At 48.2% G+C, this 25,299-nt stretch overlaps 1 protein-coding gene across 7 annotated transcripts in view; it reads left to right on the forward strand.

Annotated features, from left to right (window-relative positions):
- The window catches only part of prrc2c (proline-rich coiled-coil 2C), a 131,872-nt gene that overhangs the window by 29,936 nt on the left and 76,637 nt on the right, over positions 1-25,299 (forward strand). For all 7 annotated transcript variants that reach the window (XM_072511540.1, XM_072511545.1, XM_072511546.1 and 4 more), the window contains exons 6-9: positions 21,268-21,503; positions 22,409-22,467; positions 23,028-23,161; positions 23,245-23,335. In XM_072511540.1, the coding sequence (XP_072367641.1) occupies positions 21,268-21,503; positions 22,409-22,467; positions 23,028-23,161; positions 23,245-23,335 (520 nt within the window). The remainder of the gene's footprint in view (positions 1-21,267; positions 21,504-22,408; positions 22,468-23,027; positions 23,162-23,244; positions 23,336-25,299) is intronic.

Consider the following 25,299-nt stretch of genomic DNA (forward strand, 5'->3'; position numbering starts at 1 on the left):
GCCTCAGGGGTCAGTGCTTGGCCCATTGTTGTTTGTTATCTATATCAATGAGATGTACAAGGCATGATCAGTAAGTTTCCAGATGACACTAAAATAGGAACAGCCATGGGGACTAAATTCGCACCTCAATATGCCAACATCTTCATGCACAAGTTTGAACAAGACCTCACCGCACAAGACCTTAAACCGACGTTATACACCAGATACATTGATTACATGTTTTTCCTTTGGACCCACGGCGAAGAATCACTGAAACGACTACACGATGACATCAGGAAGTTCCATCCCACCATCAGACTCACCATGGTCTACTTTCCAAAATCGGTTGCATTCTTGGACACACACATCTCCATCAAGGATGGTCACCTCAGCACTTCACTTTACTGCAAGCCCACGGATAACCTCACACAGCTCCACTTCTCCAGCATCCACCCTAAACACTAAGCCATCCCCTATGGACAAGCCCTCCGTATACACTGGATCTGCTCAGACAAGGAGGAGCGTAACAGACATCTACAGATGCTGAAAGATGTCCTTGTACAAACAGGATATGGCACTCGACTCATCGATCGACAGTTCCAACGCGCCACAGCTAAAAACCGCACCGGCCTCCTCAGAAGACAAGCATGGGACACAACTGACAGAGTACCCTTTGTAGTCCAGTACTTCCCCGGAGCGGAGAAACTACAACACCTTTGCAGCCTTCAACACTTCATCGATGAGGATGAACATCTTGCCATGGTCATCCCCACACCCCCACTACTTGCCTTCAAACAACCGCGCAACCTCAAACAAACCATTGTTTGCAGCAAACTACTCAGCCTTCAGAACAGTGACCACGCCACCACACAACCCTGCCATGGCAATCTCTGCAAGACGTGCCAGATCATCGACATGGATACCACCATTACACGTGAGAACACCACCCACCAGGTACGCGGTACATACTCGTGCGACTCGGCCAATGTTGTCTACCTCATACGCTGCAGGAAAGGATGTCCCGAAGCGTGGTACATTGGCGAGACCATGCAGACGCTGCGACAACGAATGAACGGACATCGTGCGACAATCACCAGGCAGGAATGTTCCTTTCCAGTCGGGGAACACTTCAGCAGTCAAGGGCATTCAGCCTCTGATCTCCGGGTAAGCGTTCTCCAAGGCGGCCTTTAGGACGCGCGACAACGCAAAATCGCCGAGCAGACACCTATAGCCAGGTTCCGCGCACATGAGTACGGCCTCAAACGGGACCTTGGATTCATGTCGCATTACATTTATCCCCCACCATCTGGTCTGTGCTTGCGAAATCCTACCAACTGTCCTGGCTTGAGACAATTCACACCACTAACCTGGGGTTACCCCTCTCTCTGGATCTGTAAAGACTTATTACCTGCAAATGTTCGCATTCAAAGTATCGTCTTGCATCTTTGACTTTGTCTATATATATATATATATATATATATATATTTATATATAATATATATATTTATTTCTGGAACATTCCTCTTCATTCACCTGAGAAAGGAGCAGTGCTCCAAAAGCGAATGATTTGAAACAAACCTGTTGGACTTTAACCTGGTGTTGTAAGACTTCTTGCTGTGCTCATCCCGGTCCAATGCCGGCATCTTCACGTCACTAAAATAGGTGGTATTGTAGAGAGTGAGGAATGTTATCAAAAATTGCAGCAGGATCTTGATCAGCTGGGGAAGTGGGCCGAGAAATGGCAAGTGGAGTTCAATACAGGCAAGTGTGTGAGGTGTTGCATTTTGGAAAGTCAAATCAAGGTAGGACTTTCACAGTGAATGTAGGACCTTGGGGAGTATCACGGAACAGAGGGACCTTGGAGTTCAGGTGCACGGTTCTCTAAAGGTGGAGTCACAGGTAGGGCAGTGAAGAAGGCTATTGGCATGCTGTCCTTCATCAGTCAAGGCACTGAGTATAGAAGTTGGGAAGTTATGTTGCAGTTGTGCAGGACTATGGTGAGGCCGCACCTGGAGTATTGTGTTCAGTTTTGGTCGCCTTGCTATAGGAAAGATGTTATTAAACTGGAGACAGTGCAGAAGAGGTTTACAAGGATGTTGCCAGGACTCGGACTGAGCTTTAGGGAGAGTTTTGACAGGCCAGGACTTGTTTCTTTGGAGCATAGGAGACTGAGGGGTGACCTTATAGAGATTTATAAGATCATGAGAGGCATGGATAGGGTGAGTGTACTCTGTCTTTTTCCCAGGGTTGGGGAATTGAGAACTAGAGGGCATAGGTTTAAGTTAAGAGGGAAAAGAATTAATGGGATCCTGCGAAGCAACGTTTTTTTTACACAGAATGGTACGTATGTGGGATGAGCGGCAGGGACATTGACAATATTTGAAAGGCATTTGGACAGATACATGGATCGGAAAGATTTAGATGGATATGGGCCAAATGCAGGCAAATGGGTTAGCTTAGATGGCCTTTTTGGTATGGACCAGTTTGGGCTGAAGGGGCTGTCTCTGTGCCGTATATTCTATGATTATATGTTTCCTGCAGCTGTTTGTCGAATACATAATTTCTTTATCTGGCACTGAACCAACCAATATTGTTCTATTAACTGGAAATTCTGATACCACCGAACACAAATCATCACTTCACCAACCGGAAACTTCAAGTTAACTGGAACCCGGAGCTCCATTGAGTCACCTCATTGTGGCTATGCAACCTTTCCTGCAGAGTCACTGTGTTATGGGCCAGAGTTTAGAGAACCTCAAAGTATCATGGAGTTCAACCTGACCCACAACTTTTAATAGATTGTGGTTATGGGGAGCATACGGGCCTACCTTACAGGTGAGATGCACCAGAGATCCACAGTAAACATCTTTAACAACTATCAACACCAATAAATCCCCCAATGAATACAGTACCCTATAAGTAACTCTTAATCGTTCCTTGCAACATCCATATGACAAAAAAAAACTTTTTACAGAAAGACATCAGGTTTAACTTCTTTACCGAAACGGATATTATTTTTAAATCACCAAAGGATCTGTATACAGTCTTTAGATTGCAGAGAGAGAGACTGATACACCTTGCTGTGACTGCAGCTATCCAACTCTCAAAACAAAACGAACCAAAGTAAAGCAGACAGACAGCCCAACTCCACCCACTCTGACATCACTGCACCTCTCTAATAAACACCCATTTCTTAAAGGTACACCCACTACAGCTATTCTTATAAACACTCATTTCTTAAACACCCATTTCTTAAAGGTTATCTCACATGACAACTGGTAGTCCTCCTTGTTAATAACCACCATTATAATTTGTGCATTTAGTATTGTGTTCTGCATTATCATGAATTATTTTTTTCATAAATTTAGAGTACCAATTTTTTTTTCCCAATTAAGGGGCAATTCAGCGTGGCCAATCGACCAAACCTGCACATCTTTGGGTTGTGGGGGTGAAGCCCATGCAGACACCGGTAGAATGTGCGAACTCCACACGGATAGTTACCCAGGGCCGGAATTTGAACCCGGATCCTCCGCGCCGTAGTCCCAGTGCTAACCACTGCGCCACATGCCGCCATTATCATGAATTATAAACCCCGCCCTGCCATTATGGCATCTAATAAATCCATTGATAAATGTAACACCCCATTAACTGGCATTTGTTTTGATCAACCGTCAACTCCCATTCCCATAGCATGCTAGGTAACAAACATTTTATTGTATGCTGAACTATTGAAACTTGGATAAATTCTATTTTTAAAATGTTTTTATTCTCCACATTTTCATCAAACAAACAAACAAAAGAAAAACAAGCACAATAACAATCCCCAAGAAACTACAACCCTCTCAATATACAATCCAGTACATCCATTAGTGCATTTCAGGTAAACGTTAACAGCAAAACGGTAAACCCCCAAGTGTTCAATGGCAACAAGTTCTTGAAAGTGCATAGTAAACAGCTCCCCTGAATTGTAGAACCCCTCCTTCATCCCCCTCAGCTCAAATTTCACCTTCCCGAGGATCCGCCTCCAGGCAATCAGCGAGGCGAAGGGTAAAACATCTGCCCCCGCCTACAGCTCAAGCTGGTCCGACACCGTGAAAATGGCCTCTAAGGGACTCTGCTTCAAGTCCACGTGGAGTACCCCCGAGATGATGCTAAAGACCGCTCTCCAATACCGCTCCAGCTTCAAACAGGACCAAAACATAAGTACATGGTTTGAGGGGCCCCCCGCCATACCGCTCACAGACATCTTCCACTCCCTCGAAGAGTCGGCTCATCATTGCCCTCGTGAGGTGTGACTTCAGCTGTATCGGTCTCAACCTCGTGCATGCTGTTGAGGCATTCGCTCTCCGTGGCACCTCGCACCACAACCCTTCCATTACCTCCCCCAATTCTTTTTCCCACTTGGCCACAGGCCCTTCCATGGACACCCCGTCTCCTCCAGAATGTTCCCGTAAATCGCCAACACCATCCCCTTCTCCAATCCCCCTGCCGTCGATACATCTTCCAACAATGAGGGGGCCGGTGCTATCGGGAAGCTCAGAACTTCCTTCCTGGCAAAGTTTCGGAGCTGCAGGTACCGAAACCCTATCCCTTGCCCCGGTCCATACTTCTCCCCCAACTCTTCCATACGTGCAAAACGTCCCCCCAGGGACATGTCATTTGATATCCTAATCCCCCTCTCCCATCTCCGAAACCTCCCATCCATCCTACCCGGCTCGAACCTGTGATTCCCTCTGATCGGCATCTCACCTGACCCAGTCCCCAACTTAGAGCTCCCTCAACTTCCTCCAAATGTTCAGCGTTGCCGCCACCACCGGACTCGCAGAATACTTGCCCTGGGCCATCGGAAGCGACACCGCTACCAGCTTCGACCCCCTACACAAACCGTCCTCCGTCTTAACCCACTGGGATTCATTCTCTCTCTCTCTCTCTCTCTCTCTCTCTCTCTCTCTCTCTCTCTCTCTCTCGCTCTTGTGCCCCCCCCCCCCCCCCCCCCCCCCGGCACTATCCCTTTCCATAGTCCCGAACTCCGTAAAGTGATGGCCAGTGGCTCTATCGCTAATGCAAGTAGCAGGGGGGACATAGGACGTCCTTGTCTGGTACCTCGGTGCAGAGTAATGTACCCCGAGCTCATATTATTTGTGTGGACACTCGCCAGCGGTTCCCGATACAATAACCGTTTTCTTTCCGTAAATCTCGGCCAAAACCCGAATCTCTCTAGGACCGCCATCAAGTACCCCATTCTACCCGATCGGACACCTTTTCCACATCTGGCGCCACAACCACCTCCATGTCCTTTCCCTCGGCTGGCATCATGATTACGTTTAATAACCATCTGACATTCAAAAACCCTGTCTGGTCTTCCCCTATCACCTTCAGGAGGCACCCCTCCAGCCTAGCCACCAGTACCTTTGCCCGTATCTTGGCATCTACATTCAGTAACGATACAGGCCTATACAACCCACACTCCATCGGGTCATTGTCCTTTAACAACAGGGATTTGGAAACAACTCCCTCCCTATCGCCTCCTCAAACATCCCCACCATCAGTGGCTCCAATTTGTGTTTGAACTTCTTATAATACTCAATGGGAACCCATTGGACCCAGGTGCCTTGGAACAAAGAACAAAGAAAAGTACAGCCAGAACAGGCCCTTCGGCCCTCCAAGCCTGTGCCGACCATGTTGCCCGTCTAAACTAAAATCTTCTACACTTCCGGTGTCCGTATCCCTCTATTCCCATCCTATTCATGTATTTGTCAAGATGACCCTTGAACGTCACTATTGTCCCAGCTTCCACCACCTCCGGCAGTGAGTTCCACTACCCTCTGTGTTAAAAAAAAAACTTGCCTCGTACATCTACTCTAAACCTTGCCCCTCGCACCTTAAACCTATGCCCCTAGTAATTGACCCCTCTACCCTGGGGAAAAAGTCTCTGACCATCCACCCTGTCTATGCTCCTCATAATTTTGTAGACCTCTATCAGGTCGTCCCTCAACCTCCGTCATTCCAGTGAGAACAAACTGAGTTTATTCAATCTCTCCTCATAGCTAATGCCCTCCATGCCAGGCAGCATCCTGATAAATCTCTTCTGCACCCCCTCTGAAGCCTCCACATCCTTCTGGTAGTGTGGCGACCAGAATTAAACACTATACCCCAAGTGTGGCCTAACTAAGCTTCTATACAGCTACAACATGACTTGCCAATTTTTATACTCAATGCCCCGGTCAGTGAAGTCAAACAATGCCGTATGCCTTCTTGACTACCTTCTCCACGTGTGTTGCCCCTTTCAGTGACCTGTGGACCTGTACACCTAGATCTCTCTGACTGTCAATACTCTTGAGGGTTCTACCATTCACTGTACATTCCCTACCTGCATTAGACCTTCCAAAATGCCTTGCCTCACATTTGTCCGGATTAAACTCCATCTGCCATCTCGCCACCCAAGTCTCCAAACAATCTAAATCCTGCTGTATCCTCTGACAGTCCTCATCGCTATCCGCAATTCCACCAACCTTTGTGTCATCCGCAAACTTACTAATCAGACCAGTTACACTTTCCTCCAAATCATTTATATGTACTACTACCAAAAGCAAAGGTCCCAGCACTGATCCCTGCGGAACACCACTAGTCAAACCCTCCAATTAGAAAATCACCCTTCCATTGCTACTCTTTGCCTTCTATGACCTAGGGTTCTGTATCCATCTTGCCAGCTCATCTCTGATCCCGTGTGACTTCACCCTTTGTACCAGTCTGCCATGAGGGACCTTGTCAAAGGCCTTACTGAAGTCCATACAGACAACATCCACTGCCCTACTTGCATCAATCATCTTTATGACCTCCTCGAAAAACTCTTATCAAGTTAGTGAGACACAACCTCCCCTTCATAAAACCATGCTGCCTCTCGCTAATATGTCGTTTTGCTTCCAAATGGGAGTAGATCCTGTCTCGAAGAATTCTCTCCAGTAATTTCTCTACCACTGACGTAAGGCTCACTGACCTGTAGTTTTCTGGATTATCCTTGCTACCCTTCTTAAACAAAGGAACAACATTGGCTATTCTCCGGTCCTCCGGGACATCACCTGAAGACAGTGAGGATCCAAAGATTTCTGTCAAGGCCTCAGCAATTTCCTCTCCAGCCTCCTTCAGTATTCTGGGGTAGATCCCATCAGGTCCTGGAGACTTACCTACCGTAATATTTTTCAAGACGCCCAGCACTCGTCTTTTTGGATCTCAATGTGACCCAGGCTATCTACACGCCCTTCTGCAGACTCAACATCCACCAATTCCTTCTCTTTGATGAATACGGATGCAAAGTATTCATTTAGTACCTCGCCCATTTCCTCTGGCTCCACACATAGATTCCCTCGCCTGTTCTTCAGTGGGCCACCCCTTTCCCTGGCTACCCTCTTGCTTTTTATGTACGTGTAAAAAGCCTTGGGATTTTCCTTAACCCTATTTGCCAATGACTTTTCGTGACCTCTTTTTGCCCTTTTGACTCCTTGCTTAAGTTCCTTCTTACTTTCCTTATATTCCACACAGGCTTTGTCTGTTCCAGCCTCTAGCCCTGACAAATGCCTTCTTTTTCTTTTTGGCGAGGCCTACAATATCTCTCGTTAGCCAAGGTTCCCGAAATTTGCCGTATTTATTCTTCTTCCTCACAGGAACATGTCGGTCCTGAATTCCTTTCAACTAACATTTGAAAGCCTCCCACATGTCAGATGTTGATTTACCCTCAAACATCCACTCCCAATCTAGGTTCTTCAGTTCCCGCCTAATATTATAATTAGCTTTTCCCCCAATTTAGCAAATTCACCCTAGGACTACTCTTATCCTTGTCCACTAGCACTTTAAAACTTACTGAATTGTGGTCACTGTTCCCGAAATGCTCCCCTACTGAAACTTGTACCACCTGGCTGGGCTCATTGCCCAATACCAGGTCCAGTACAGCCCCTTCCTTAGTTTGACTTTCTACATACTGTTTTAAGAAACCCTCCTGGATGCTTCTTCAAACTGCCCCGTCCAAGCCCCTGGCGCTAAGTGAGTCCCAGTCAATATTGGGAAAGTTCAAGTCTCACATCACAGATTACATTTTCCCAATTGCCTCCTTAACCTCTTGTTCCCCCACCGATCACTCCAATCTGGTTCCATCTTCCTCTTCCAACCTCGGATACTCCAACCTGTCCAGGAACTCACTCATCCCTCGTTCCTCTCCCGGTGGCTCCAAAATTTGGATAAATTCTTAAATGGGGTTAGATCAAAATGAAAGTGCAGTGTAGCAGTGAGAACAGAGGAATAAGGATGGGTCATTCAGCCTATCAAATCTATTCTTCCACTCAGCTGAATCGTCAGATCTATACCATAACTACATTCCTGCCGTTGATGCATATTCTTCTACACACTTGCCTCAGTGCTTTATTGCCAGGGGACTGGAGCACAAGAACAAGAAGGTCTTGCTACAATTATATAGGAATTTGGCAAGACCACACCGTAGTACTATGCACAGTTTTGGTCTCCATATCTAAGGGAGAAAACCTTGGAGGCAGTCAGGTGACGGTCCACTAGCTTGATTCCTGGGATTAAAAGATTGTCCTGTGGTGAGAGGTTCAGTAAATTGGGCCTTTATTCTCTTGCGTTTCGAGGAATGTGAGGAAATCGCATTGAAATGCACAAGATTCTGAAGGATCTTGATGGGATAGATACTGAGTGGCTGTTTCTCCACTGGGAAATCTAGAACACGTAGGCACAATCTCTGGGTGAGAGTTGATCATTAACTCTGAGGGTTGTGGACTTCCGGGTGCGACTATGCAGAGCTAGGTCGCATATTCGGTAGCTCCCGCTTGGAACGGACTTTTGGGCTCTTACAGGGCCCCCACGGCATTTGTTTGACATTTCCCAGTGTGGCAAGAAGACTGCAACACTCCCCTGACAGTGTCCCCCAGGAATGTTATGTCTTTTGGCTACCAAACTCGGCAGAAACAGTAAAAGATTTGGCTGCAACAGGATAAACAGGGCCCCTTCCAGCATGCAAGCGGGGGAAGGGCAAGCTTAAAGCTGCAAACTGACCTGAGGACATTTATCAAAAGTGAATTCCAATAGCAGAGGGAACAACTGTGAAAAGATCTCACCAAGGCCACTGAAGAAGCGGGGACGAGGCTTCCGGTGGCGGCCATGGAGGAGTAGGTCACTCATTCGGCAGCTCCTGTCTGGAGCGGACACTTAGACCTTTTTCAGGAGTTTCCACAGACATTTTGGGGCAGATTGGTGAAGCGAACACTGCCAAAAGGATTCCCTCTCGAGACTTTTGGGCTCTTTTCAGGGCCCCCGAGGGCACTTTTTTGACGTTTCCCGGTGTGGGAAGGAGTTAATGATAGTTCCCCGTCAGTATATGGCTTTAACTAGGAGCGGGGTGACAAAAAAGGTAGTGGTGGACCAGAAGAAGGGAGGGAAGAAGGACAAAATGGCAGCGAGCGGAGACCAGGCAGGGTGGAGGCAGTGGGCGGAGGAGCAACAGGAGGGTATCCAGCGCTGCCTCAGAGAGATTAAAACGGACCTGCTAGAGCCGATGAAGGCTTCTATTGATAAGCTGCTGGAGGCACAGACGGCCCAGGGGGTGGCGATCCGAGAGGCTCAACAAAAGATCTCTGACAATGAGGACAAGATCTTAGTCCTGGCGGTAAAGGTGGAGGCGCACGAGGCGCTCCACAAGAAATGGCAGGAGCGGTTCGTGGAGATGGAGAATCGGTCGAGGTGGAAGAGTCTGCGGATTCTGGGCCTCCTGGAGGGGCCGAACGTGGGGGCCTATGTGGTCACCATGTTAAACTCGCTGATGGGAGCTGGAAGGGGCCCATAGAGTGTTGGCGAGGAGGCCCAAGGCTAACGAGCCTCCGCGGGCGGTGCTGGTGCGGTTCCATAGGTTCGTCGATCGGGAGTGTGTGCTCAGGTGGGCCGAGAAGGAGAGGAGCAGCAGGTGGGAGAACGCGGAGGTTCGGATATATCAGGACTGGAGTGCGGAGATGGCGAAGAGGAGGGCCGGGTACAATCGAGCGAAGGTGGTGCTGCACAGGAAGGGGATGACGTTTGGCATGTTGCAGCCGGCGCGATTGGGTTACCTACAAAGACCGGCACCATTATTTTGAGTCTCCGGAGGAGGCGTGGGCCTTTGTTCAGGCCAAGAAGCTGGACACAGACTGAGGGTCGGGATGGGCGATTGGGGACTGCGGTGGATATGTTATGCCCATTTTTGGTTCGGGGGGGGGGGGGGGGTGGGCTTTGCATTGTTTTGGGTTTCTTTCTCTGTGTTTTTTCTCTTTCGTGTTGGGGAGGGTGGATGGGGCGGGTTGGGCACTATTTTGGTTGGTGGCGGGGCCTGGTAGGTGGAGAGCGCGGGATTTTTTTCCTGCGCCGAAGACTTGGGGTTGGGGGGGGGGGAGGCGGGGAAGCGAGGATTGTTTCCCGCGCTTACAACAGAGGGGGAGAGCCTGTGAATGGGGAGCGGGAGAGGAGGGTGTGCCACTCAATGTGAGGCGTCGAAGTGGAGGCGGGAGTGGCCGGGGTCAGCAGGAGTCAGCTGACTTGCGGAAGTGCAATGGGGGGAGTAAACCAGCTAGGATGGGTCCTGGTGGGGGGTGGGTGGGGGGGAATCGAGTTGCTGCTGCTAAGATCAAGGAGGAGCTGGAGCGAGTGGGGTGGGTCGAGGCGGGGGTATGCCGCTGTGGGGAACGGACCGGGTGTGGGGTGCGGGCGCGTGGCTGGCCGAGGAGGGGTCATGGCTAGTCGGCGGGGGAGGGGGGCGGGTAGCCCCCTGATCCGGCTGATAACCTGGAATGTAAGGGGACTGAATGGGCCAGTTAAGCGGGTCCGCGTGTTCGCGCACCTGAAGGAGCTCAAGGCGGATGTGGTTATGCTCCAGGAGAGACACCTGAAGGTGGCAGACCAGGTAAGACTGAGGAAAGGGTGGGTAGGTCAGGTGTTTCACTCGGGGCTAGATGCCAAAAATCGAGGGGTGGCGATCTTGGTGGGAAAGAAGCTGTTATTCGAGGCGTCGAGCATTGTGGCAGATAATGGCGGTAGGTGCACAATGGTGAGTGGTAAGTTGCAGGGAGAGAGGGTGGTTCTGGTCAATGTGTATGTTCCGAACTGGGACGATGCGGGTTTTATGCAGTGTATGTTGGGTCGGATCCCAGACTTGGAAGTGGGGGGCCTGATAATGGGGGGAGACTTTAACACGGTGTTGGATCCTGCACTGGATCGCTCCAGGTCTAGGACGGGTAGGAAGCCGGCGGCGGCTAGAGTGTTGAGGGAATTTATGGACCAAATGGGAGGGGTGGACCCTTGGAGATTTGCAAGGCCGGGGGCTAGGGAATTTTGATTCTTCTCATGTCCATAAGGCTTATTCTCGAATCGACTTTTTCATTTTGAGTAGGGCGCTGATAGTGAGAGTAGAGGATACCGAGTATTCGGCAATAGCCATTTTGAACCACGCCCCGCATTGGGTGGACTTGGAGATGGGGGAGGAGAGGGATCAGCGCCCGCTGTGGCGCTTGGAGGTGGGGCTGTTGGCGGATGACGAGGTGAGCGAGCGGGTCCGAGGAAGTATAGAGAGGTACTTGGAGACCAACGACAACGGGGAGGTCAGAGTGGGGATGGTATGGGAGGCACTGAAGGTGGTGGTGAGGGGAGCGCTGATCTCCATCAGGGCCCACAAGGAGCGGGGGGAGAGGGAGAGGCTGGTGGGGGAGATGGTGAGGGTAGACAGGAGGTATGCGGAAGAACCTGAGGAAGGATTGTTGAGGAAGAGGCGCAGCCTCCAGGCCAAATTCTACCTGGTGACCACCAGGAAGGCGGAGGTGCACTGGAGGAAGGCCCAGAGGGCGGTCTACGAGTATGGGGAAAAGGCAAGCCGGATGCTGGCGCGTCAGCTTCGGAAGCGGGACGCAGCTAGGGAGATGGGGGGAGTTAAGGACAGGGGAGGGAGCGTGGCGCGGAGTGGGGTTGGCATCAATGGGGTCTTCAGGGACTTCTACGAGGAATTGTACCGATCCGAGCCCCCACGGGAGGAGGGAGTGATGGGCCGTTTCCTGGACCAATTGAGGTTTCCAAAGGTGGAAGAGGGACTGGTGGCGGGACTGGGGGCCCCGATTGGGCTGGAGGAGCTGATCAAAGGGATAGGAAGCATGCAGGCGGGGAAGGCACTGGGGCCGGACAGTTTTCCGGTCGAGTTCTATAGAAAATATATGGACCTGTTGGGCCCGCTGTTAGTTAGGACCTTTAATGAGGCAAGGGAGGGGGGGGCTTTACCCCCGACGATGTCCTGGGCACTGATCTCCTTGATCCTGAAGCGGGACAAGGATCTTGCAGTGTGGGTCTTGCAGACCGATTTCCTTGCTAAATGTAGATGCCAAGGTGCTGGCCAAGGTCTTAGCCACGAGGATTGAGGATTGTGTGCCTCAGATCATCCATGAAGACCACGCGGGGTTTGTGAAGGAGAGACAGTTGAACGCGAATGTGCGGAGGCTTTTGAACGTTATCATGATGCCGGCGAGGGAGGGGGAGGCGGAGATAGTGGTGGCGATGGACGCTGAGAAAGCCTTCGATAGGGTAGAGTGGGGGTACCTGTGGGAGGTGCTGAAGAGGTTCGGGTTTGGGGAGGGGTTTGTCAGTGGGTTAGGCTGTTGTATGAGGTCCCGATGGCGAGTGTGGCCACAAATAGGAGGAGGTCTGAGTACTTTTGGTTGCACCGAGGAATGAGACAGGCCCCCCTGCTCTTCGCACTGGCGATTGAACCCCTGGCTATGGCACAGAGAGTCGAGGAACTGAAGGGGGTTGGGGTGGGGAGGAGCATAGGGTGTCGCTTCATGCGGAGGACCTGCTGCTGTATGTGTCGGACCCGGTGGGAGGAATGCCAGAGGTAATGAGGATGCTTAGGGAATTTGGGGACTTTTCGGGGTACAAGCTCAATATGGGGAAGAGTGAGCTGTTCGTAGTTCAGTTAGGGGACCAGGAGAGGGGGATTGGCGAGCTCCCACTAAAAAGGGTGGAGAGGAGTTTCAGACATTTGGGGGTCCAGGTGGCCAGGAGCTGGGGGGCCCTGCATAGGCTTAACTTTACAAAGCTGGTGGAGCAAATGGAGGAGGAGTTCAAGAGGTGGGACGCGTTGCCGCTGTCCCTGGCGGGTAGGGTGCAGTCAATCAAAATGACGGTGCTCCCAAGGTTTTTGTTCCTGTTCCACTGCCTCCCCGTGTTTATCCCGAAGGCTTTTTTCAGGCGGGTTAACAGGAGTATAATGGGGTTTGTGTGGGCGCGAGGGACTCCGAGGGTGAGAAGGGTGTTCCTGGAGCGGAGTAGAGATATGGGGGGGGCTGGAGCTGCCCAAACTCTGTGGGTACTACTGGGCCGCCAGTGCGACAATGGTGCGCAAGTGGGTGATGGAGGGGGAGGGGGCTGCATGGAAGAGGCTGGAGACGGCGTCCTGTGTGGGTATGAGTCTGGGGGCGCTGGCAACGGCACCGCTGCCGCTCCCCCAGAGGAGGTATACCACGAGCCCGGTGGTGGTGGCGGCCCTCAAAATTTGGGGGCAGTGGAGGCGGCATAGGGGGGAAGTTAGGGACTCAGCGTGGACCCCATTACGGGGGAACCACCGGTTCGCCCCAGGAAGAACAGGTGGAGGGTTTTCAGGGTGGCACAGGGCAGGCATACGAAAGTTGGGGGACCTGTTTGTGGACGGGAAGTTCGCGAGCTTGGGTGAGCTGGAGGAGAAGTACGGGCTCCCCCTGGGGAACACCTTCAGGTACTTACAGGTAAGGGCATTTGCCAGACGGCAGGTGGTGGAATTCCCACGGCTACTGCCCCACACAGTACAGGGCTGGGTGCTCTCGGGGCGGTGGGTGGGAGTGGGGAAGATCTCGGAAACTTACCAGGTGATGCAGGAGGAGGAGGAGGCCTCGGTGGTGGAGTTGAAAGGTAAGTGGGAGGAGGAGTTGGGAGAGGAGATCGAAGAGGGGACGTGGGCAGATGCCCTAGGGAGGGTGAACTCTTCCCCTTCATGCGCGAGGCTCAGCCTCATACAGTTTAAGGTGCTGCACAGGGCACACATGACCGGGACAAGGATGAGCAGGTTCTTTGGGGGTGAGGACAGGTGTGTTAGGTGCTCAGGGAGCCCAGCAAATCACACCCATATGTTCTGGGCATGCCCAGCGCTGGAGGAATTTTGGAAGGGCGTAGCGAGGACGGTGTCAAGGGTGGTAGGATCCAGGGTCAAACCGGGCTGGGGGCTCGCAATATTTGGGGTGGCAGAGGAGCCGGGAGTGCAGGAGGCGAAAGAGGCCGGACTTCTGGCCTTTGCATCCCTGGTAGCCCGGCGAAGGATTCTCCTTCAGTGGAAAGATACGAGGCCCCCAAGCGTGGAATCCTGGATCAGCGATATGGCAGGGTTCATTAAATTGGAGAGGGTGAAATTCGCCTTGAGAGGGTCGGTACAAGGGTGCTTTAGGTGGTGGCAACCGTTCTTAGACTTTCTGGCAGAACGATAGACATTGGTCAATGGCAGCAGCAGCGCGGGGGGGGGGGGGTTACTTTATTTTTGTTTATGTTATTTACACTGGAGGGTCTGAGGGGGTGTATACACCTGTTGTCTTAAGTCGGGTTGTTAATGTTAACTTATTATTTAGGTACGGGGAGGAGGGGTTTGGGGGATTGCTTTTTTAGATTGTGTTTTGTACTTAACCCTGTTGGGTTCTTTTTTTCTTTCTCATTTTGTTATTGATATTTTATGAAAACCTTTAATAAAAATTATTTTTTTTAAAACTCTGAGGGTCGTGAATCTTTGGAATTCCCTACCTGAGAGGGTTGCGGATGTGTCAGCATTTTCAAAGCCGAGTAAGATCGATTTTTGATCTTTGAGGGAATCAAGAGATGGGAGTCGTGGGCAGGAATGAGGGATTAAGCAGATCAGCCATGTTAGTATTGAATGGTGGGGCAAGCTTGAGGGGCCATATGGTGTATTCTTAAGTTTCCTGTTATGTCAATAAAATTTGTCTTAAATTTCAATTGACCATCATCCATAGTCTTATACCAGAGAGAATTCCAGATTTCTACAATCTTTTGAAGAAAATTGCTTCCTTATTTTACTGCTGAATGCCTGGTTCTACTGGCAAGATTGTGTTTCCCTGTTATCCTCCACCAGAGAAAATAGATTCTTTATGTAATCTTGGGGTCCTTGCATTCATTTCTCCTTATCTAATCTTAAACAAGTCAAAGAGCTCAGTACCAGACCATAAGACCTTAACCGTAAGCTGGGAAGGACTGAGGAAATGCTCGGTTGCAATAAATTTGCTTAGATTTAGGAGTGAATAGGTATACTTTACAAAGTGACTTCCAGTGCCAGGTTGTGTAAAAAAAAATTTGGCTTGGTGAATTGGAGATTATTAAAATAATGCCACCTGGTGGCTTGAAACTTGAACAGCACATTAACAAAACAATTTTCCATTTGAAATGTTATGTAGAAACACATGGTATTGAATTAATCAATAGTACCTTTTATCATCATCTCGTTATGGAGCCTGATTGATTATTTTACAAAATTACGCTTCTGTAGATTTGCTTTAAATTTACACGCTTTTAAGCGCAGGCAGTGTCATCTGATTCTACTGTTCTGGACTAAGTGAAATAGCTCGTCATGGCCTACATTCATGAGTCCTGTTAAAATTCTAAAATCTGTACTCCTATCACTTCTCAATCATCTCTTCCCCCGTGAGAATATGCCCATCTTTTAAGTGAGGAGTTTTTTTTTCTTCCTCAGCCAGGGGCCAGTATTGAACCCAGGTCTTCAGCACCGTTGCAACAGTGCTAACCACTGCTCCGCCGTGCTGCCCTTCATTGGTTTTTGTACATGATATAAATGCAGATATATACGCAGACCAAAACACAAAGGAACTAGGAAATACGTAACAGGAAAGGGGGTCTTTTCCCCCTCCCCTTCTATTTTTTCTTTCCTTTTTACAAAACAACAGAGTGTGGGGGTGGCACCCGGGTGGTGCTCCTAATGCTATTTACATTTCTCGGAGCAGTTGCCTGTGTTCCAGACTCCATCCACTCCTGATCTCCGTGCGGTCCCAGTCATTTTCCTCTTTCTTCACCCGTCCTGGGCATGTTTTTGCTAAAATGTGATTGTTTTACGGATCCGTGGGAGGAGATCCACCTGATGTGTGATTGCTCAGCCTAACATCATCACCTGAAGTCTTCCCTGTTAATTTATGTTTAATGTATATTCATTCCAATTCATTATAAAATAAAAGTTACAAAAGTGAAATCTTGTTTGGTAATTCTTTATTTAGTACTCTTCAGTGATGACGTGGAGAAGGAAGTCGCACATGAGGTAGATCCCACTTGAATTTTTGGTTCTTTTCACCCGGTTCCCAGGGGTAATTGGTGGACAAATTCATCCCATTTGAGTCTTTTGTGTGAGGATGTCAAAAGACGTAAAAAATAATATTGGAAAGAAAGATGTGAGCAGGAGCTAAGAAATTGAGCATGGTGCGGAGTCCTGCTGCATTGAATATGGCAGGTGAAAGCTCTTTGGATGGGGTAGTACCTATTACAGTGGACAAGCTTACCCAGGTAATGGCTGTCAAAATTGAAAGACAATTCGACCAGCATTTCGAGAGGCAAGGGAGATAAATGATGGCGACCCTCAAAAAATCGGTGAATGATACATTGGTCCTTGTAAAGAAGGCTTTGGGAAGACTTTGGAGACTGCAGGAGCATGCTGAAGGGGGTGGAGGAGACACTGTCACGACTAGCGATCAGCAAACCTCGCTGGATGTCGAGCTGTGGAGGACAGGAACAAGTGCCTTGCTAGCAGGCTGAGGTTGACCGGTGAAAGGGAGTGAGATGGGGGTGGGTCTGCGGCTTGCTGAAGCTGTTAGGTAGGTTTTGATGAGCCTAGAAGATGTGAATAGTGGTGGGAGGGGGATGAAGGAGGGAGGTGTTGGTTAGAGTGGAAGTAGCTGGTGATTTTTGGGATGGAGTGGAGTAGAATGCTGACTGACTGGGGGTTCTTTGTCCCATCAGGAGGGTGGGGCAGGCTGCCCTCTTGATTGGGCCCTGGTTTTAGAGTTATGGAGGGGCCGTTCCCTCGAGGTGGAAATGGCTAACTTGATGGGGGGGGGGGGGGGGGGGGGGGTGGGTTGGTGAGAAACCCCCGGTTCGATTGGTTACGTGAAATGTGAGGGGTTAGGAGGCCCAGTGAAGCGACCAAGAGTTTCCTCTCATTTGAAGTGTTTGAGGGCTAATGTGCTTTTGCAGGAGACTGACCTGCGGATGAAGGATCAGATTAGACTCCAAAGGTTTGGGTGAGCCAGGTGTTCCACTCTGCTTTGACAGCAGGACCCGCGGTTGCGATACTAATTTACAAAAGAGTTTGGTTCCAGGTGAGGAGGTGGCAACGGACCAGAGTGGCAGGTATGTCATAGTGATGGGGACATTGGAGGTTAAGTCGGTGATTTTGGTGAGCGTATATGCTCCAATCTCGGACGATGTAGAGTTCGTGAAGAGGCTGCTGGCATTCATACCAGACATGGACACGCAGCAGCTGATGTTGGGGGAGATTTGAATTGCGTTCTGAACCCTAAGTTGGATTGGTCTAAGCCAAAGTTGTTGGCCCCTTTGGGGGTAGTGAAGGTGCTGGCGGCAATCTTGAAGGAGATGGGTGGAGTGGATCTGTGGTGGTTTTTGCACCCTGACGGCAGGGAATTCTCTACTCGGCAATCAACGTTTTTGTGATGGGAAGTCTCTGCTGCCAAGAGTGAGGAAAGCGGAATATTCTGCAATAATGATTTGGATCATGACCTGCACTTGCCGGATGCGGCCTTGGAAGTGGGGCCAACGTGGAGTTTGGATTTGGGGCTGTTAGGAGATTTGGGGTTTTGTGTTAAGATGGCCAGGGTGATTGAGTATGAGGAGTTCTAACAAAAATGGGGAGGTGTTGCCATCGGTGCTGTGGGAGGTCCTGAAGGTGTTGGTGAGAAGGGAGATAATCTTATACCAGGTGCAGGTGGATAGGGAGGCAAGGGAAGCGCCGCAATGGTTGGCGACGAGATGTTGGAGGTGGACGGCAGGTACTCGAGTGACCCTACCTCAGTGCCTTTGGCTAGTAGAAAGTAGTTGCAGATGTAATTTGATCTATTATCTACAGATAAGGCGGTGCGCCAGTTGTGGCGCTCGAGGGGGGGTAACATACGAATATTTGGAGAAGGCCAGTCGCGTCTTGGCTGGTCAGCTGAGGTAGCAGACAGACTCCCGAGAGATTGTCCAGATTCGGGGTTGGGACTTGTCGGCAGCGGACAAAATCAAACAAGGCTTTTGAGATATTTTACAAAAACCTCATCGGTTGCAGCCGCCAGGGGAGGAGTCGGATATATGGGAATTTCTGGAGGGATTAGCATGTCTTATGGTAGAGCAAGAGGATTGGGAAGGGATGGAGGAGCCATTGGGGGTGGAGGAGGTCTGGACCACGATTGGGTGCCTGCAGATGGGTAAGGCGCTGGAGCCAGGAGGTTCCCGGTGGAATTTAATTAAACGTTTGCTGCTCAACTGGTGCCGTTATAGGTGGAGATGTTCGAAGATTGGTCGCGCAGCGGTCTCTTCCAGAGACGATGATGCAGGCATCCATCTCGCTTCTGTTAAAGAAGAATAAGGGCCCGGTGTGAGTCGTATCACCGGATTTCTTTATTAAATGTAGATGCCAAGATTTTTGCCAAGGTTTTAGCACCGAGGCTGGGGGAGTGTCTCCCTCAGGTTATTGGGGAAGATCAGACGGGGTTTGTGAAGGGGCAGCTATTGTCAGCAAATGTGAGGCTGCTTTTAAACTTCCATGGCAGAAGGTAGAGAGCAGGAGGTTAGTGTGGTATTGAATGCAGGGAAGGCTTTTGATGGGGCGGTATTTGTTTGCAGTGTTGGAACGGTTTGGGATAGGGCCTAAATTCATAGCGTGGGTTCAGTTGCTATATAAGGCACTTAAGGCCAGTGCCTATACAAATAATAGTTCAGGATATTTTCAACTACATGGAATGATGTCCCCCTCTTGTTTGAATTAGCAATTGAACGTTTGGCAATTGCCCTGAAGGCTTCGGATAAGTGGAAATGGATAATGGAGTTTGTGTGTGTGTGTGGGGGGGGGGGGGGGGGGGGGGGGGGGGGGCGCAGGGGTTGCTGTTTTTTCTGTCCAAATCCTTTTTTTTTTTGTGGGAGGAGGGGTGGAGAAATCAGTTTTGTCTTTTTTGCGGCAGGTGAAGTGACTCTGAATCAGTAGACAGGGTCCTCTGAGGGACAGGCAATCAGAGGGCTTGATGCTGCAAAGCCTGATTTGTTATTATTGGGCGGCAAATGCGGAGAAGATGCTGGGGCAGTGGGGGTCTGGAGGTTGTATGGGGGCAGATGAAGTTGGGGTCCTATAGGGGGCTGTGACTAAGGGCGTTCGTGACGGCCTCACTGCCGTTTTCCCCATAGAAATATTCAGCGTGCTCTCCATGTTCAAGATATGGAGACGACAATGTGGTATCAAAGTTGGTGCTGATCTTTGCGAACCATTTATTTGAGCCGGCGAGGCTGGATGCTAGGTTTAGGGGAAGGGAGGAGATGGGGGTGGAAGGGATAAGGGACTTGTTTTAGAGTGGCAATTTGCGAACGTGGAGGAGTTGTCAGGAGAGATTTGGGCTTTCACAGGCGGATGATTTTAGGTACCTACAGGTTCACAGCTTTGCAAAAAAAGGTCTTCCTGCCATTCCCTTTGGTACCTCCTTCCTCGTTGTTGGAGAGCGTTCTGTCGCTGGTAGGAAAAGAGGGGAGCACATCGGCGATCTATGGCAGGATTATGGCGGAAGAGGCAGTGTCGAGATGGTGAAGGCTAAGTGTGAGGAGGATTTGGGCTCAGAGATGGAGGATAGGGTGTGGTGCTCGGCTCTGCATAGGTGAATGCAACATTGTGTGAGATTAGGGTTGACGGCACATTTGACTAAGTCCAGGATGAGCAGGTTATTCGCATGTGTGGAGAATGAGCGTGGGTGGTATGGCAGGCACACGGCCAATCAAGTTCACATGATTCTGGTCATTGGGTTCTGGGTCTCCTTTAGCACCATGTCGATGATTCTACAAATGGAACTAAAGCCCTGTCTCTTAGGGGCCATATTTGGGGTGTCGCACCTGCTAGAGATGCAGATTGGGGCAGGGGCAGATGTCCTGACCTTCGCCTCGCTGATTACTCGAAAGTGTGTGCTGCTGTGGTGGTGGTCGGCTTCTCCACCCAGTGCCTCTGTATGGCTGGGAAATCTTACGGAATTTTTATATCTCAAGAAAGTTAACCACATCGTGAGGGCAATTGAGGGTTCTATTGGAGACGGCAGCTGTTCTGTACTTTTAAAGAGCTGGCCACCGTTAGTTGTTAGGATTGGGAACTAGGGAAGAAAGAGGTCTTTCTGTTGGGGGTCGTGCCGCACGGGGGGGAGCAGGAAGGGTTTGGGTGGTTTGTTATTTTATTGGGTGGGGTTTTTATGTATAAAATTTGAAAAATGAGAATAAAATTACTTTTTGGGCGTCATTCAGTAAATTTGGTTCGTTTGATTTGCTGATTTCCATGGTAGTCGTGCCAAAAATGTATTCTTAAAAATAACGTTTTGTGATACAGCAGATGAGTAATTTGCGACTTGACATGATAAATGCAGCATACTGGGATAATTGATCACCTTGGACCAATGGTTCCTGAACCTTTCTACCACTGGGATTTTCCTCATCTCCTATCTGGATCTTTCATATAGTAATTACTAAGAGATTGATCGCTGCAATTAATCACCAGTTCCAGTATTGCATCATGCAACTACCAAGATGGTAGAAGATTAACCATATGGACCGTGGTTTTTTTTTTTTTTAAATCGAGCAACTCCTATATTTTAAAATGAGAAATGCTTTTGAAAAGGGATCAATAACAAAAGTATTTGTATTTAACCTTTTGGATTGAGGCATAAAATATTGAAAATAACAAAATATTAAGGAAACAAAAATGTAATTTACTTGTATTCAATTTCTAAACGTGCAGTCAATGCAGAAGTGAGTTTTGTGACTAAGGCCAGCAGTATCCGCAAGTGTAACATTACCTTGTCAGTCATGTTTTGTAAATTCACAACCATAGGTATTACATTCCGAATGGCATATCCAGTTGGGATCAGGTACAGCTTCTGATTAACCCAACAAGAAAACATATTATATGTAAATATGTAAATTTTTGTTTGAACTGTACAGATGTTGCTAGCTGGCGAGATGGTGGGGGGAAAACTATTCCTATTATACCTGGTGGATCCCTGGACCAAGATGGTAAGCCTTGTAACTTAGAAGATGGAGGGACTGCCACATCAGAACTGAATGACAGCCACAAAGCTCTCGATAAGCAGGGAAAGGCACCATTGCCTCTGACTAAGATAAATGGACAGCTGATTATTCCACCGGCACCTCAATTTAGAGGATTAATGCCATCCTATGTAAGTATTAAATGTTTGTCTCTGGAAAGATGGTGAACATGAATAAAATAGAGTAAACTTGCATTTATATATCACCTTTCACACCCTTATGATGTTTCAAAGCCCTTTACAGCATAATTATTTTGATGTGTTTGCAATTTCTGTACCGTGTGGGAACTTCAGGATGTTTCATGTGACCTGGAAAACCGTGTACACAGTGCCCCTCAAATTGCTCAAAGCAAACAAAGCATGGTACCAAGGATGAGGGACTTCAGTTATGAAGAGAGATTGGAGAAGTTTGTTGATTTGATAGAGGTGTTCAATATCATGAAAGGTTTTGAGAGAGTAAATAACGTGAAACTGGCTCCAGTGGCAGAAGAATCTGCAGTGAGGCGATTGCTTTTTTAAAATAGTCGATCAGCTGTCATTTCTATGACTATCCGAAGCTGTTGTAAACCACGAACATCTTCATAATTTGCCTTCACTGTTACCTGGAACTAACTTTTGTCTTAAAGTGTGCATTTAGATTATTAAACCCTAAGCTCTGGAATTCCCTCACGAAAACCCTCCACCCCTCTCCTGCTTGAAGATGCTGCTTAAAACCAGCCTCTTTGCCAAGCTTCTGGGCATCTCACTGATGTCATCCCCAAGGTCAGTTTTTGTCTGTTGCACTCCTGTGCAGTATCTTGAAAGATTTAACCAAGTTTAAGGCACTATCAATGCAACTCATTCTTGAAATCCACAGTTGAAGCTGTGAACTACTCAGCGAGTACACTAATGAGGTAGCAATTTATAACTGCAAACTTAAATTAATGCCATAGGAACTTGAAAATTCAGTAAAACATTTTGAAGAAAAAACTAAATTTTCTATCTAAGCTATCTATAAATGAAACAAGCCGCTCAGTTGTGTGCCTTTTTATTTTCAGATATCTCAATCTAAAATGCAAATTCCGCACAGACTACAATATCCTGCACCAAATACCAAGTAAGTATACTTACTATAAGTTCTGATAGTAACATATGGTGCAAATTATCCAGATCTGTCATTATTTACAAAGCAACTTGCTTCATGCTTCCAAAGATGGATGTATATTTTCACTTGTTTTCATAAATTCTTTTAGGTCAGTTAACTTAGACAGCTATATTGTCTCTTTGAACATATCTAAAATAAAACACAATGCTGGAATTGAAGTTCTAAATAATTCTTTCAATTTTTAATAAAGTGACCTCACAAAAATGACGTACAGTTGAAATTAAGTTTGAATGAAGTGTCTACTTTTAGCGGGCACTACCTTATCCCCAGGCTGCACACAACTGAATACCTTATGAGCCTTTATATTGACAGATCATAAACATTTTTTTTAGTATTTGAAATATTTCTACAGCTTTTGCCTATTTGTGCTTTTTGAGTTTTCATTTCAGCTTTTATGGCTGAAATTACTCATACTCCTAAAATGTATGTCTCCCTAATCAATTTGTTTTTCCAATTAATCTGTGTTTTCTACTAATGTTTTCTTTCTCCCAATCCTTTCCAATACTGGTTAGGAACCAAAGTGGTTCTTTAAGACAACAGCATTCTCAATGGTCTCAAGACCTCCTTGAGCGACCCTCCGTTATTAGCGCAAATGAATTGAAGGGGCTCGATCACCTGGACACGGAAACTGATGACGGCTGGGCAGGTAAAGTGGAAAAATGTTGTAGAGTTCAATTTTCAATAAAAGCTCAAATGGAGGCATTCAGTGCAATGTTTCTTGCATTTCAGGAGCACAGTCTGAGGTGGATTACACAGAGAAACTAAATTTTAGTGATGAGGATGAGGGAGCATCTGTGCAGAAGGGAGATGGTGAAATCTGGTATGGTTTAATTTTTAAAATGTGTGATCTTCAAAGCTATAGAATCTGTTTGCACGACATTGACTTGCGTTATATTAAAAATTAAAGTTTTTTTTTTTTAATTGTCCCAAGTTCCTGGTATATCTAATAGTGCAGTTATTGACATCCCAAATTCAAATGCTTGACTAATGTTTAAATTTGGCTGCTTCTGCAGACAGTTTCCTTATTTTGAAAGCACTAGGTTGGTCAGCACTGCCAGAAATTCAGCCCCACTGCAGGCATATGCAAAACTACCTGTCGATTAATTATACTTCAGGCTTTATTTCAACAATTTTACCTGTATAAATGTCTAAATGAGAGTTTCCAAACTTGTATTTTTGTTGTTGTGTTTGTCTCAACACAGTCCTGTCTTAACATTTGACACTAATCAAGATGTATTACTTACTCTAAATATCACCTATAACAATAGAATATTAGCAGAGGGTGGTAGGTAGTAGTCATGTTTCCATGCTTGGCCTGATCCATTGAAACTTCAAGGGATCTAGAGTCTTATCTGGTGATGGCGGAATCTGGGACATTGTCTGCAAACAATAGGCGCTTCTGTGGACGTGAAAGAGACTCCAGGATGGTATGTTGCCTCCCTGGTGCCAGGGTCCAGGATGTCTCCGAACGGGTAGAGGGCATCCTGAAGGGGGAGGGCAAACAGGCAGAGGTCGTTGTACATATTGGTACTAACGACATAGGCAGGAAGGGGCATGAGGTCCTGCAGCAGGAGTTCAGGGAGCTAGGCAGAAAGTTAAAAGACAGGACCTCGAGGGTTGTAATCTCAGGATTACTCCCTGTGCCACGTGCCAGTGAGGCTAGAAATAGGAAGATAGAGCAGACAAACACGTGGCTAAACAGCTGGTGTAGGAGGGAGGGTTTCCGTTATCTGGACCACTGGGAGCTCTTCCGGGGCAGGTGTGACCTGTATAAGATGGACGGGTTGCATCTAAACCGGAGAGGCATAAATATCCTGGCCGCGAGGTTTGCTAGTGTCACACGGGAGGGTTTAAACTAGTATGGCAGGGGGGTGGGCACGGGAGCAATAGGTCAGAAGGTGAGAGCATTGAGGGAGAACTAGGGAATAGGGACAGTGTGGCTCTGAGGCAGAGCAGACGGGGAGAAGTTGCTGAACACAGCGGGTCTGGTGGCCTGAAGTGCATATGTTTTAATGCAAGGAGCATTACGGGTAAGGCAGATGAACTTAGAGCTTGGATTACTACTTGGAACTATGATGTTGTTGCCATTACAGAGACCTGGTTGAGGGAAGGGCAGGATTGGCAGCTAAACGTTCCAGGATTTAGATGTTTCAGGCGGGATAGAGGGGGATGTAAAAGGGGAGGCGGAGTTGCGCTACTTGTTCGGGAGAATATCACAGCTATACTGCGAGAGGACACCTCAGAGGGCAGTGAGGCTATATGGGTAGAGATCAGGAATAAGAAGGGTGCAGTCACAATGTTGGGGGTATACTACAGGCCTCCCAACAGCCAGCGGGAGATAGAGGAGCAGATAGGTAGACAGATTTTGGAAAAGAGTAAAAACAACAGGGTTGTGGTGATGGGAGACTTCAACTTCCCCAATATTGACTGGGACTCACTTAGTGCCAGGGGCTTAGACGGGGCGGAGTTTGTAAGGAGCATCCAGGAGGGCTTCTTAAAACAATATGTAAACAGTCCAACTAGGGAAGGGGCGGTACTGGACCTGGTATTGGGGAATGAGCCCGGCCAGGTGGTAGATGTTTCAGTAGGGGAGCATTTTGGTAACAGTGACCACAATTCAGTAAGTTTTAAAGTACTGGTGGACAAGGATAAGAGTGGTCCGAGGATGAATGTGCTAAATTGGGGGAAGGCTAATTATAACAATATTAGGCGGGAACTGAAGAACATAGATTGGGGGCGGATGTTTGAGGGCAAATCAACATCTGACATGTGGGAGGCTTTCAA

The sequence above is a fragment of the Scyliorhinus torazame genome, chromosome 7 (assembly GCF_047496885.1).
Source record: "Scyliorhinus torazame isolate Kashiwa2021f chromosome 7, sScyTor2.1, whole genome shotgun sequence".
Taxonomy (NCBI): domain Eukaryota; kingdom Metazoa; phylum Chordata; class Chondrichthyes; order Carcharhiniformes; family Scyliorhinidae; genus Scyliorhinus; species Scyliorhinus torazame.